This window comes from Bubalus kerabau, chromosome 5, assembly GCF_029407905.1.
Source record: "Bubalus kerabau isolate K-KA32 ecotype Philippines breed swamp buffalo chromosome 5, PCC_UOA_SB_1v2, whole genome shotgun sequence".
Classification (NCBI taxonomy): Eukaryota; Metazoa; Chordata; class Mammalia; order Artiodactyla; family Bovidae; genus Bubalus; species Bubalus kerabau.
The window spans coordinates 134,955,578-134,968,950 of NC_073628.1; the positions used below are offsets into that span (position 1 = coordinate 134,955,578).

General features: G+C 38.9%; 1 protein-coding gene across 3 annotated transcripts in view; it reads left to right on the top strand.

The window, feature by feature from the left end:
• KDM5B (lysine demethylase 5B) overlaps positions 1-13,373 on the top strand; it is a 71,987-nt gene that overhangs the window by 22,035 nt on the left and 36,579 nt on the right. For all 3 annotated transcript variants that reach the window (XM_055583197.1, XM_055583195.1, XM_055583196.1), the window contains exons 2-4: positions 8,990-9,067; positions 10,826-10,948; positions 11,727-11,897. In XM_055583197.1, the coding sequence (XP_055439172.1) occupies positions 8,990-9,067; positions 10,826-10,948; positions 11,727-11,897 (372 nt within the window). The remainder of the gene's footprint in view (positions 1-8,989; positions 9,068-10,825; positions 10,949-11,726; positions 11,898-13,373) is intronic.

Below are 13,373 nucleotides of genomic sequence, written 5' to 3' on the forward strand. Positions count from 1 at the left end.
AATACAGGGAAAAAAAGATGAATGGACCTTGAGTAGTATATATAATGAATTCCATTTTATACAAATTTATAATGAAGATTAGAGAATCACAGCCATTGTTTTAAACATAACCAATCAAAAAAAAGAGAGAAACGATTGCGTTAGGCTTCCTGGAAACAACACAGCTTTGCAACATGAACATTTCCTGATCGTTAACATGTTTTTTCCTGCCATTTACTGTGTAAATGCCAGGTACCTCTCTAAAGGCTTTGCCCGTATTATTTTCCTTAAGCTTCCTGATTTCCTCTTTTTACGTGTACACAAGGCACAAGGAGATTAACCTAGTTCAGAGTCACACAGCAGAGTCAGGCTTTGAACCTGGGCAGGTGACTATGTTGTGGGGAAGGTATAAGACCCCACTGTGCCTCAGGACTCAGCCCCGAGCAAGTGACAGATGGGGGTTGTACGGAGCCCTTGCTTGTTATATTTAATTTTCAGTTCATTTCGGTCGCTCAGTCATGTCCAACTCTTGCAACCCCATGGACTGCAGAATGCCAGGCTTCCCTGTCCATCGCCAGCTCCCAGAGCCTGCTCAAACTCATGTGCATCAAGTCAGTGATGCCATTTAATTTTATTTAAGTTTACTGTTTATTCCGACTTTACTGAGTTAAATGTAAAGTATATAGAGGGATTTAATAATTATGTGTATATATAGATATATAAAATTTAGACAGGATGCAAGTTAAAACAAGTTCTTTTCTATCCCAAATGCACTTACTTTTTTTTTAATCTTTTTTATTTTTTAAGTTATGAAGGTATGATAATGCATTACGGGAGATTTGGAAAATATAGAACAGAGTTACATATATTTCCACATATATTGCTATTTTTTTTTTCTAAGTAGGTAAATTAAGATTTTTAGATGGGATTTCAGTATCAAACTCAAAAATTAATAGAATGAATATACAGAGAGGTAGAAGGATATAGTAGACTTGAAAAAAGCACTGTGAACCAATTTAATGTAATTAAGATTTGTACAATTTTCACACAGTACCAAAAGATATTTGAAAATAACCCACATATTTTCAAGTACAGTGTGACATTTACTAAGAGAGATCTTTGAGTTAGATATTGAAAGCCTCAATAAAGTTAGAAAACTGAAAAACCACACAGGGTGATTACAGAGAAGAAGGCATTTTAAGTGAGAAATTAATATCAAAGATACTTTTAAAACCCCATGTGTTTGGAAGTTAAATGTCCACTTTTAAACGATGGCTGTATGTAAGAAGCCGAAACAAGGAAAATTAGAAAATATTTGTAAGAGAATAAAAATGAAAAGAGAATTTTCCAGATTTGGTTGCATGCAGCTGAAGCTGCTCAATGCAACTAAATACAATGTGGAATCTTGAATAAAAAATTAAAAAGATAGTGTACCCTAAGAGAGGGCGATGGCACCCACTCCAGTACTCTTGCCTGGAAAATCCCATGGACGGAGGAGCCTGGTAGGCTGCAGTCCATGGGGTCGCGAAGAGTCGGACACGACTGAGCGACTTCACTTTCACTTTTCACTTTCACACATTGGAGAAGGAAATGGCAACCCACTCCAGTGTTCTTGCCTGGAGAATCCCAGGGACCGGGGAGCCTGGTGGGCTGCCGTCTGTGGGGTCGCACAGAGTCGGACATGACTGAAGCGACTTAGCAGCAGCAGCAGCAGCATAAAATTTTGTGAAGTTTGAACAAAATCTGTACTTTAGTTAATAATACTGTATCACATTAATCTCCTATGTTTTTATTTTTAAACAACATAGTATTTCCTTATATTCTAAGAAATGGATTAGAAGTTTCAAGCTTCATTCAAATTAAGAAAAAAAAATCCCTAAAATAATTGTCTTTTTAGACTTTTAGCATGAATACTAAATGACAAAATACATGGAACTATATCAAAGTTTTTTACTGAGTCAAACAAGTAGACTCAAAATGGCATAATTTTTTAGGCTAGGCAAAAACTCGTAAGTTTTCTAAACTATATTTTACATACTATTTGTATATATAATATGTGTATAAAAAGCTTTTCTACTGTGCTTGATGAAAGCTTGAGAAAGAACAACAAAAAAAAGAGAGAACACAAACTGAATGCAATGGGAGCATTGCCATCTTCTGGGACCCCTATAATGCAAATGTTGGTGTGTTTAATGTCCCAGGGTCTCTTAGAGACTGTCCTCATTTTTTTTTTTTTTTTTTTTTCCATTTTTCTGTATTCTGTTGTACGGCAGTGATTTCCACCATTCTGCCTTCCAGGTCATTTATCTGTTCTCCTGTCTGAGTTTTTCTGCTGTCGATTGCTTCCACTGTATTGCTCATCTCTGTTCTTTAGTTCTCTGTGTTCGTTCAGTTGTGTCCCACTCTTTGCGACCCTGTGGACTGTAGACCCCCAGGCTCCTCTGTCCATGGGATTCTCTAAGGCAGAATACTGGAGTGGCTTGCCATACCCTCCTCCAGGGGATCTTCCCGGCCTAGGGATTGGACCTGAGTCTTCTCCTGCATTGGCAGGGGGGTTCCTTTTGGTGGTGGTGGTGGTTTAGTTGCTTAGTTGTGTCCAACTGTTGCGACCCCATGGACTGTAGGCCGCCAGGCTCCTCTGTGCATGGGATTCTCCAGGCAAGAATACTGGAGTGGGTTGCCATTTCCTTCTCCAGGGGATCTTCCCGAACCAGGAATCGAACCCGGGTCTCTTGCCTTTCAGGCAGATTCTTTACCCACTGAGCTTTGAGGGAAGATGCTTCCTTTTGGTAAAATTTCTTATAAAGCTTTAATCCAAGTTATCTACTTCGGGTGGCAGTTACACTTCCTCCCTGTTAGTTGTTTGGCCTGAGGCGGCCCAGCCTTGAGAGCTAGAGGCTCTGAAAGTGAAAGTGCTACTCCATCAGTCTTTGCAAGACTCTTCAAGTCCATGGGCTGCAGCCAGGCTCCTCTGTCATGGAATTCTCCAGGCAAGCATGCTGGAGTAGGTGTTCATTTCCTTCTCCAGGGAATCTGCATGAACCCTATCATATGCTATAGGCTCTATGGTAGGGTTAATGGCGACCTCCAAGAAGACTTAATGCCAAGGGACATCTTCCAGGGCTGCTGCTGCCAGTGCTCCCATCCCTGTGGTGAGCCCCTGCTGATCCACACCTCCACAGGAGACCCTCCAACAGTAGCAGATAGGTCTGGTTCAGTCTCCTGTGGGGTCAACTGCTCCTTTTCCCTGGGTCCTAGTGCACGCAAGATGGCTCAGTTGGTAAAGACTCCTCCTGCAGTGTAGGAGACACAGGTTCAGTCCCTGGGTGGGGAAGATCCCCTGGTGGAGGAAATGGCTCGTCACTCCAGTATTCTTGCCTGGAAAATCCCATGGACACGGGAGCTCGGTGAGCTACATACAGTCTATCCGTGGGGTTGCAAAGAGTCGGACACGAGTTGGCAACTAAACCACCCCCTTCAGGAGTGGAGTCTATTTCCCCCAGTCCTGTGGAAGTCTTGTAACCAAATCCCACTGGCCCTCAAGGTCAGATTCCCTGGGGATTCCCAGTCCCTTTTCTGGACCCCCAGGCTGGGAAGCCTGACTTGGGGCTCAGAACCTTCACAACAGTGGGAGAGCTTCTGCGGTTTAGTTGTTCTCCAGTTTTTGTGTTGCCCACCCGGTGGGTATGGGATTTGATTTTATTGTGATTGCTCCCCTTCTCCTGTCTGGTGTGGCTTCTCCTTTGTTTTTGGACGTGGGGTGTATTTTTTTGGTGGGTTCCTGCATTGTCCTGTCCATGGTTATTCAGCAGCTAGTTGGGATTTTGGTGTTCTCTCGGGAGGAGATGAGTGCACGTCCTTCCACTCTGCCATCTTGAACCAATCTTCACTGTTGCTTCTTTTTTTAAAAAATGTTGCTCTCTTCTTTTTTAAAGGTTATACTCTGTTTCTAGTTACTATAAAATATTTGCTTTATTTAAGGGAACTCTTTATTGTGTTGAAATTGCTATGATGAAAAGTACTGGTTGGCAACTAGGTGCCAGCTAGAGTTAGGCTGAAAGGATGGGGCTCTTAAAAGTTCTGAGGTCATATGCTCCTTGAAAGTTGAGGTTGCATTGACTTTTTACTAGAGGAAAACTACATTTCAGCGGTCAGAACTCAATGTGACGTAATGCTTGTTATTTTTGCTTTATAGTAAGCAACATTTATATTTGTAATTTCTATTCTCACCATAGTCTTGAAGGTAGCTATTTTTCATACTTTTCTGCAGGGAGAAGTTGAGATTGGCCAAGTGGTGGTAAAGAATGAAATGCAGACTCTAGTCTTCGGACTTTGACTACATTGCTCTTTTTCTGTCCTATAGTAATGCTGACGTTCTGAGGAACAAGTGTCTTTATCTGTTACTATTATGCTTGGTTAAGTAAAAGGAGAAAGTATTGAAAGAAAGTAGGTTGGGGTAGTGAGATAAGAACTTGAAAATGCAAAATTTTTAAAGGAAAGCCAGATACACTCCCAGGACCTTTGGTTACAGACCCATTTGAGACCCTGGTGAAAGCTATGAACCTGCCCAGAAAAAGCCACATACACTTAATTTTATGTACAATTTAAGTGCCTCATATTTAAGATATAAAAGTGTTCCATAGTCTAAAAAGAAAATCCTCAAAGTGTTTTTACTAGCGGCTCACTAAGGCCAGGCAATCTTAAACACACTTGAACATTGGTGGCTAATTAAAGTGCTTGGGGCCAGGTCTGCCCTGAGGGGAGTAAGAAGCAAAGGAGAAGCAGCACCAACGTGTATTTGCTTTGAGAAGACTCTGAATGAAGCCTTTGTCACAAAACTTTGCTGCTAGACACCTATCAGCGTCATTGTGAGTGGCAGTGGATGCCTGAGGGGCTCGTAAATAAGAAGTCCGTTCTCACAGTTCATGGTGATTGTGCTGTGCTGCGTACTGTCTGTTGGATTTGTGCCGATGTCTTAAGGCTGTCTTACCAACTATTTGATGGATGAGAAAATGTCTTTAATTGTATTTCATATATATGTTACTGAAATCTTCATTAAGGCTGATTAATCTTACCACCTCAGCTCAACAGAAAGCTTTTCTAACTTGCCTTAAAATTCTAAGATAAATTCTTTGTTCAGATCCTTAAAATTTGCACTGAGGTTCTGTGGTAATGTTGATAACATAAAAATGGTAAGAATCTGCTTTGGAACACTGAGTTTTAGCTTTGCTGGCATTGAATTCAAATCCCGTGAGTGCGTTTCTTCAGCGATGAGTGGGTTTGATAGAATATATGCAATTAGAAAGAAGCTTTGATTCTTAATTCATGTTATTCTTTGTAAACTAATAAAATGTGCTTTTGATGCTGATTTTTAATTGGCTTTTTCTGTAGGGAATCGGAGAACTAACTTGTAACCTCTGTAGAGTATACTTTCCCATTTTGGTGATTGTTAGGTTTCAAATGATGTCAGTCTCTAGAAACATTAAAGCAGCTTCTAGTATATTAAGTATGTGGGTGTTAATAGTGGATCATCTACGAAGTGAATTTTCATGGTGTTTTTGAAAAATCTTTAACGTTCTATGGAAGTTATTTTCATACTGTTCATCATTTCCGGCATTTTTCTGAATTAAATGTGCTGTAAGTTACTGTTGCTAAGGTTAGTGCTGGGACTAAGGAAAGAGTTTACGTGGTGTTTCTCAGGCCTCTCTCAGGATTTGGAAGCTTCAGTGTCCTACTTAACTGCCTTCCCAAGGAATATATTTTTTAATGCTCAGGAAAATAATTGAGCCTTTAAATAATATAACTGTACTTTTATATCAAATAACATTTTAAAGTTTTTAAAGAAAATTAAAGTGAATTTTGGCAGGGAATTTATATGGAACTCCTTGCAATCTATACCTAGTTCATGTAGAAATTGCTTTTCTAATGTATTAAAAAAAAAGCATGATTTGATGAATCATTTTATTGGTAGAGGGCAAGATTTTGGTTAGATTACATGATATCCCTTTTAGATACTTCACTGTCAAACCAAAAATTATCACCATGTTTCTAAATGGAAATTTTCATTGTTTGAACATTAGATTCCTGTTTGAAAATGTTCACTTCTTAGAAGCTTTATTAGGGTGTCTTTCATTCTCTGATGGCTGTTATTTTTAATTTTTTTTTTAATTTGGGATTAGTTAATTCACAGTGTTGTATCTCTGATGGCTTTTTTCCACACGTAAAGGTCCTGGCTCAGTGAGGCCAGACTCTGCCAAGGAGAATATGACAGTGAGCGTTGCACAGAGCGTGCAGCTCTTTTATTGGATAGAGCTTCGCCCCGACAGTGGAGACTCAGAACTGAAAGACATTCATCCTATTTTATCTCATTTTTTGTAACCAGAGGAGGAGACAAAAGTTTGCAGTGATCTGAATTTAGTGAAGGAATAATCTACTGAAATAGTTTTGGTTTTAAACATGTTATACTCCCTGTGTGAACTTCCTGAGGACAAACACATACTGGTTTCCCTTTGATGTGTGATTTTTAGGATTAATTTTACTCAAAAAATGTTGCAGGCTAAAACCAAGTATAAATTTAAATAAGCTACATACATACAAAGACACTGCATACCTTAATGTAGAAAACTTTAATATGTAGACTTACAATGAAGTTAACTTCTGTATCATTGTGTTTTGGAAATAGGCATATTTGATTCATTGGAGGGTATCATACATTACCCATAAATCTTAATCTATAAAAATTGCAGGTCATTTGGGCAATTATGTTAATCATTACTTACATATTGGACACATTATCTTTGATATATTTTTGGTCTAACCTTCAACTCATGTCAATTCAATTCAGAAAGCGTACAGCTTTTATGAAGTAGTAGAGAGCAAAGCTCTGAGCAATATCCAGTCTTCTATTATACTGCTGCAGAATATTAAGAAGCATTGTGATTTTCTTCTGCTACATTGTATTCATATAATTAAACACAATGCTTTCCTTATCTTTAGTTATCAAGGTAAACAAAAATCATTTTAATCTTTTTGACCCAGGTTGAAATAGGTAGTATTTTTGTAAGTCTGCAATATAGTATATTTAACTAGCATTTAAACATTAGCTGCTGTGTTTGTTGAAGAGGCTGTAAGATGGCATTAGACACTTAAGACCTGATCTGTAATTGACCTGTTAAACAGGACTGTCATTTTTTCCTTTCTCCTTCCTATTCTTTTTGGGATTGTAGTAAATAGCTTTGTACCAATGTGTAATCTGCTATTTCCTTTTTTAAAAATTTTTAATATTTAATCTACTTTTTAACATAATGTTTAATCAGGCATTGCTGGTGAGCATTTTCACTTAAGTGTTTCTATCACAAAAGCAAAGTCTTGTTTTAATTTTAAACTAAAAGCAGTCGATAGTGATAAATTCCAACAATATAAATTTGAAATTACAATAACCTCTTTCTCCCTGTCTTTTATGGTAGTCTTTAAAATTTACAAATGTTAAGACAAATTTGCGAGTTTTAGTTTTTTACTCCTTCACTGTTGGCTGTCTGTCCATGTTTAGAGTATCTAGATACTCTTCATTACAGCTGCAGAGTATTTTATTGTTATTTACAGATGTAACCAGCATTTGTATTAACTTGTTCTCTTAATCTAAAATTATTATTATTAATAGGTATTACATAATGAAATATATTTCAGTATTCAATATTTCAATATATATTACATAATGTAATATATTAAATACATAAATTGTATTTAAAATGGGTAATGAAGCAAAAGGAAAAGCGCCTATCATCCTACCAAAGACAAACCACTGTTAACCTTTTTGCTCTTTCCATGTTTTATTTTTCTATTACATAGCCTGTTTTTCTTTCTTCCAAAAAACATATGTAAGGGAAAATTTCAGTGTCAATAAGTAGAGCTATGTGTGTGTTTGTGACCCTATGGACTGTAGCCCACCAGGCTCCTCTGTCCATGGGATTTTCCAGGCAAGAGTACTGGAGTGGGTAGCCGTTTCCTTCTCCAGGGTTCTTCCTGACTCAGGGGTTGAACCTGGGTGCGGATTCTTTGCCGTCTGAGCTACCAGGGAGGCCACTATTAGAGCTCTACAACAGTATAATTTTTGTCTTAAAATTATGTTGAAATACTAAAATAGTACATAATATAAAGTAAACCATCGTTAGGGTGCAGTTTGGTAACATTAAGTACATCGACAGTGTTCCATAACCATCACCACTGTCCATCTCCAGAACCTTTTCATTGTTCCAGACTGTTTCTGTGCCTGTTGGTTAACTCAGGGTGCTTCTTAACACCTTGTAACTATTCTCGTACTGTGAACAGTTTTTTTCCACTTGGAAACAGTTCATATACACTCTCCTTCTTGTTAGTTTTCTTCTAATAGTTCTTCCAAGAACCCGGATCAATAGGTTTGTTAAGGATGATTCTTAAAGTTGGTTTTAGATGTCAGTCCTCCTTCCCCCAGGGAAGAATTTATCCTCAATTTTATAATAAAGGTTAATGTTACTAGGTTACAGCTATTAAAATACAGTTTGTATATAATTTGACATTAATATAGCTGTTTGGCAACCCACTCCAGTACTCGTGCCTGAAAAATGCCATGGACTGAGGAGCCTGGTAGGCTACAGTCCATGGGGTCTCGAAGGGTTGGACACGAGTGAGCGACTTCACTTCATAGCTGTTTTGTAAAGTGAGAGATCGTTATGGAAGAGAGGAGTGGGAGCCCCTTTTGCTTGGGTTGGTGATCTTTCAGTGGCTTCTTTCGATCCTGGTTGGAAGGGTGTGAAGAGGGGTGTGTGCAGGCTGTGTCATTTATTTGGAGAAGGGTAATCGTATGTATTTTGCTGTTCTGGTGGAAAACGGTTAAGAAACTACTACTCTGTATTTTGTTTGACTTGTTAGAAATAACATGTACTGTACTTAACCAGAGATTTAACTTCAAAACTGTTTTTCTAAGTGTGAGAATTATAAAGTTTTCTAATGAGAGCCTTTGCTTCTCTTCTAGGATTGGCAGCCACCATTTGCCTGTGATGTTGACAAACTTCATTTTACCCCACGTATCCAGAGGCTCAATGAGCTGGAGGTAATGTCTTGACTGCTATTCTGGTTGCCTGTATTCTAGTATTCTAGAGGGGTCTTCTGAACTAGGCTTTGTTGCAAATCTAGTGGCTTCAAGGAAACTAAAGTATAGCTGGTAATTGTTAATCATAGAAAAACAAATGGCGATAAGCTTTTGAAACAAACCCAATTTCATTAAAAAACACTGATTTTTGTCAATAATTGCCAACCTATTAATAAATGCATTTCAGTTCAGTTCAGTTCAGTCTCTCAGTCATGTCCGACTCTTTGCGACCCCATGAATCGCAGCATGCCAGGCCTCCCTGTCCATCACAGACTCCCGGAGTTCACTCAGACTCACGTCCATCGAGTCAGTGATGCCATCCAGCCACCTCATCGTCTGTCGTCCCCTTCTCCTCCTGCCCCCAATCCCTCCCAGCATCAGAGTCTTTTCCCTGAGGTGGCCAAAGTACTGGAGTTTCAGCTTTAGCATCATTCCTTCCAAAGAAATCCCAGGGCTGATCTCCTTCAGAATGGACCGGTTGGATCGCCTTACAGTCCAAGGGACTCTCAAGAGTCTTCTCCAACACCACAGTTCAAAAGCATCAATTCTTCAGTGCTCAGCCTTCTTCACAGTCCAACTCTCACATCCATACATGACCACTGGAAAAATCATAAATGCATTTAAATCCTTGTAAATATAGGTGACAACCAGTAGAATTTATATTTTGAAAGGCATTTGCTTTCAGAACTGTTTCATGGAAAAGATCCTCCAGCTCTTACATTCTTCCATTCTTCTGCATGTCTTCACTTAGATTTAATAACACACTTTACTTCCCCAAGGAGGAATGAATAGCCTGGGATTCTCTAGAGAAGGGGAGTGTTTCTTCTTTAGTCCTGGGTGACTTGAGCCCTAGAGTGCTGGGCGAATAAGACTTGAGCGCATCTCACATAAAGGCACATTGTTCATATAAATGTTTTGCTAATCTAATTTTCATACCGACCCATGTTTTTTTTTTCTATACCAAACCAAACATTCTTAAATGAAAAATATGTCCACTGGAACTCGGCGGGCATTGGCAGTAGTAGCATCTAGAGTATATATTTTCAGGTATTTCACTGTGTTTTCACATTAAGTTTGAAAGATAGGAAGATGGGTATTAACTTTGACATGGTTGGGAATATCTGAATATTGATGTTAATTTTGGTCTTATGCAAGATAAAACTCGTAGAACTGTGAATTTCACCATGAGGGGAAAGAAAAATGAGATAATTTAAAAAAGAACGACTTGGAGGCTACAGTTAGTGATATGTTAAAGGAGTAACATTTAAGAGAGTTTGTTTTTTGTTAAGCTATCAGGACTGTTAGAATTGATGCAGAACTGCTGTTGTAAATGTGCTTTTAGATTTGCATTTGAGCAAATAAGACAATTTGTACTTGGAGAAAATAGGACTTTAAAAAAAGACCAAAGGGGCATATAGAAGCTTACCTATGATACTCCTTCAAATGAAGAACTTTTCCGATGGCCTGTTTATGTTACGCAAGGACTTCCTGAGTGTGTGACTACTACTAACCTGGTACATGGTAGGGACTGAATTAAATTTTTGATTGTTTATGTGTAATTCTTTAAGCAGTTTTATTTTGTATATTTTGGGACAGTTTCTCTCTTGAATTCATAAGTGCTATTGCACTTAAATATTCTAAGAATGAAAGTATCGCATGCACAGGAAAGGAGCTTTATCATAGCTGGGTAAGAGTAAAGCTCAGTTCTTTGTCATTTAGGCTCAAACACGTGTAAAATTAAATTTCCTGGACCAGATTGCAAAGTACTGGGAATTACAGGGAAGTACTCTGAAAATTCCACACGTGGAGAGGAAGATCTTGGACTTGTTTCAGCTTAATAAGGTAAAAAAGCCTAATGACCATCTTTCTCACTGAATAGTTTTTCTGACAGCATGAATTTGATCTTCGTTGCCTTAAAATAAGAAACTTACTGCTGCTTGAAATACGTAAGATGAAATTTATCATTCAGTTTTGTGATTAATTGGTCTCTGCTTTTTAGGTTTGAAAGCCTTATGGTGTGAAGTATATTGCTACCACCTGGTTTTGGTCATACTTAAACTTCACAATGGTCCTCTTTGATATTCCTGTTTCTCTTATTACAGATAAGACAACAGTGGCTTTCAGTGTCCAAAGTGACCAGTTTGAAAAGGCTTGAGTTATAATTCTCTACCTTAAAGTTCATTTCAGTCCAAAGCCTGGGTTATTTCCACCTGACATGCTGCTGTTCTTCCTACTCATCAGTTTATGGAGATTTTAAAGGGTCACTGGGTTTGACCAATTGCTCGAACTCTGTCTTTATCAGAGATTTCATTGCTAATTTAGTTCTTCCTCATGGAAAATCTTGACTGCTTTGGGGAACTGAGAAGTAACTTTTGGAGGAGTACAAAAAGTTAATGGACTATGCTGTCTAAAGCAGTGTTTTCAATTTCTAGTTTAAAATTAATAGTGTATATATATATATATATATATATATATATGTATGTATTTTTTTACTTTGAAAATGCATTTTTTAAAAAAGATGATCACAGCCAAGAACAGTTTATTTTTGGTGCCATACCTAGGCCTTAGAACTGATTTCCCTATAAATGTTTCTAATTTCTTTTGCTGTTTTATTTGACAGTTAGTTGCAGAGGAAGGTGGATTTGCAGTTGTTTGCAAGGATAGAAAATGGACCAAAATTGCCACCAAGATGGGCTTTGCTCCTGGCAAAGCTGTGGGCTCTCATATCAGAGGACACTACGAGCGGATTCTGAACCCCTACAACTTATTTCTGTCTGGAGACAGCTTGAGGGTGAGTGGGGCTAGCCTTAACCTGTTTTATTTCACTGCTTATTGGTACATGGTCTTTGGGAGGAACGAAAAGGTCTTGATTATGTATGGAATTCTTCCTTAAAAGACTCAACTTTTCCTCTGATGTTTTTGTGCTGTTTCGAGAATGAACATACTAAAAAGGTTGTTTTTGGAATGAATAAGGTTATGGAGGAAATAGTCTTTTGAAAACACTGAAACCTGTATTAACCTTACTATATATGTTCCTTTCCTACAAGGAGCAGTTGGTTATTACCTACTTGTTACAACTCATGCTTTTGCATTCACTTACTATTTAAAGTATATTCCTGGACTTCCCTGGTGGTCCACCAGTAAAGACTCTACCTGCCAATGCAGGGGACATGGGTTTGATCCCTGGTCCGGGAAGGTCCCACATGCTGTGGGGCAGCTAAGCCCGTGTGCCGCAGCTACTGAGCCCACGTGCCCAGAGTCCCTGCCCGGCAGCAGGAGAAGCCACCACAGTGAGAAGCCCGCACTGCAGCCGGAGAGGAGCCACACTCGCCACCGCTGGAGAAGGCCTGTGTGCAGCAACGGAGACCCAGCACAGCCAAAATAAATGATAAAGAATAAGTTAAAAAAAATGAGGCTTTTAAAAAATGTAGTTCTGGCTGTCACATGAAAGTATAGCACGTGGAATATCTTGCTTGTGTGCTCTCTTGCCAGCTGAGATCGCCAAGATTTTCCAATAGAATGTTGATTTTGGTAAAGAGTTAGGGGACTTAGTAGGTCTTCCCAGGTGGTGCTAGTGGTAAAGAACCTGCCTGCCAATGGAGGAGATCTAAGAGATGCAGGTTTGATCCCTGGGTCAGAAAGATCCCCTGGAGGAGGGCGTGGCAACCTGCTCCGGTATTCTTGCCTAGAGAATCCCATGGACAGAGGAACCTCCTGGGCTACAGTCCATGAGGTCGCAGAGAATTGGACACGACTGAAGAGACTTAGCATTCACGCAGGGGACTTAGCAGTGCTGGACAGCTAATGGGTCCCTTTTCTGACAGATAGTTCCTATGTAACCATGTTTGTTTCCTTACAAAGATGGTGTTTGCCAAATTATTCAGATGAAAACTTCCTTCTGATTAAAAGCAAAACAGTATTATAAAAACTTCCCACTTTATTTTAGGCCCTGGTAGGAAGAAGAATATCATAATTGCCCTTTGAGATATTGTACACTACAGCAGGGGCCCCTGTGGTTTTAGAAACTGTTTTGTAGAGAAGTAGGGAGGTGTCACTGTTTCAGAGGGGTGAACCACTAATCAGAACTGTGTCCTGATACAAATATACCATCAGTGATGCTTGCATCCTATAGATTTTCATAGCATTTTTTTCTCTCTCTTGATTCCAGGAAGGTGTTCTTTTTAGTCTTGAAGAATGTGACTATTCTAATATTCAGAAAGTTGTTTAAAGATACATGGATTGTGTGAGTGTTTAGTGAACCCATGGA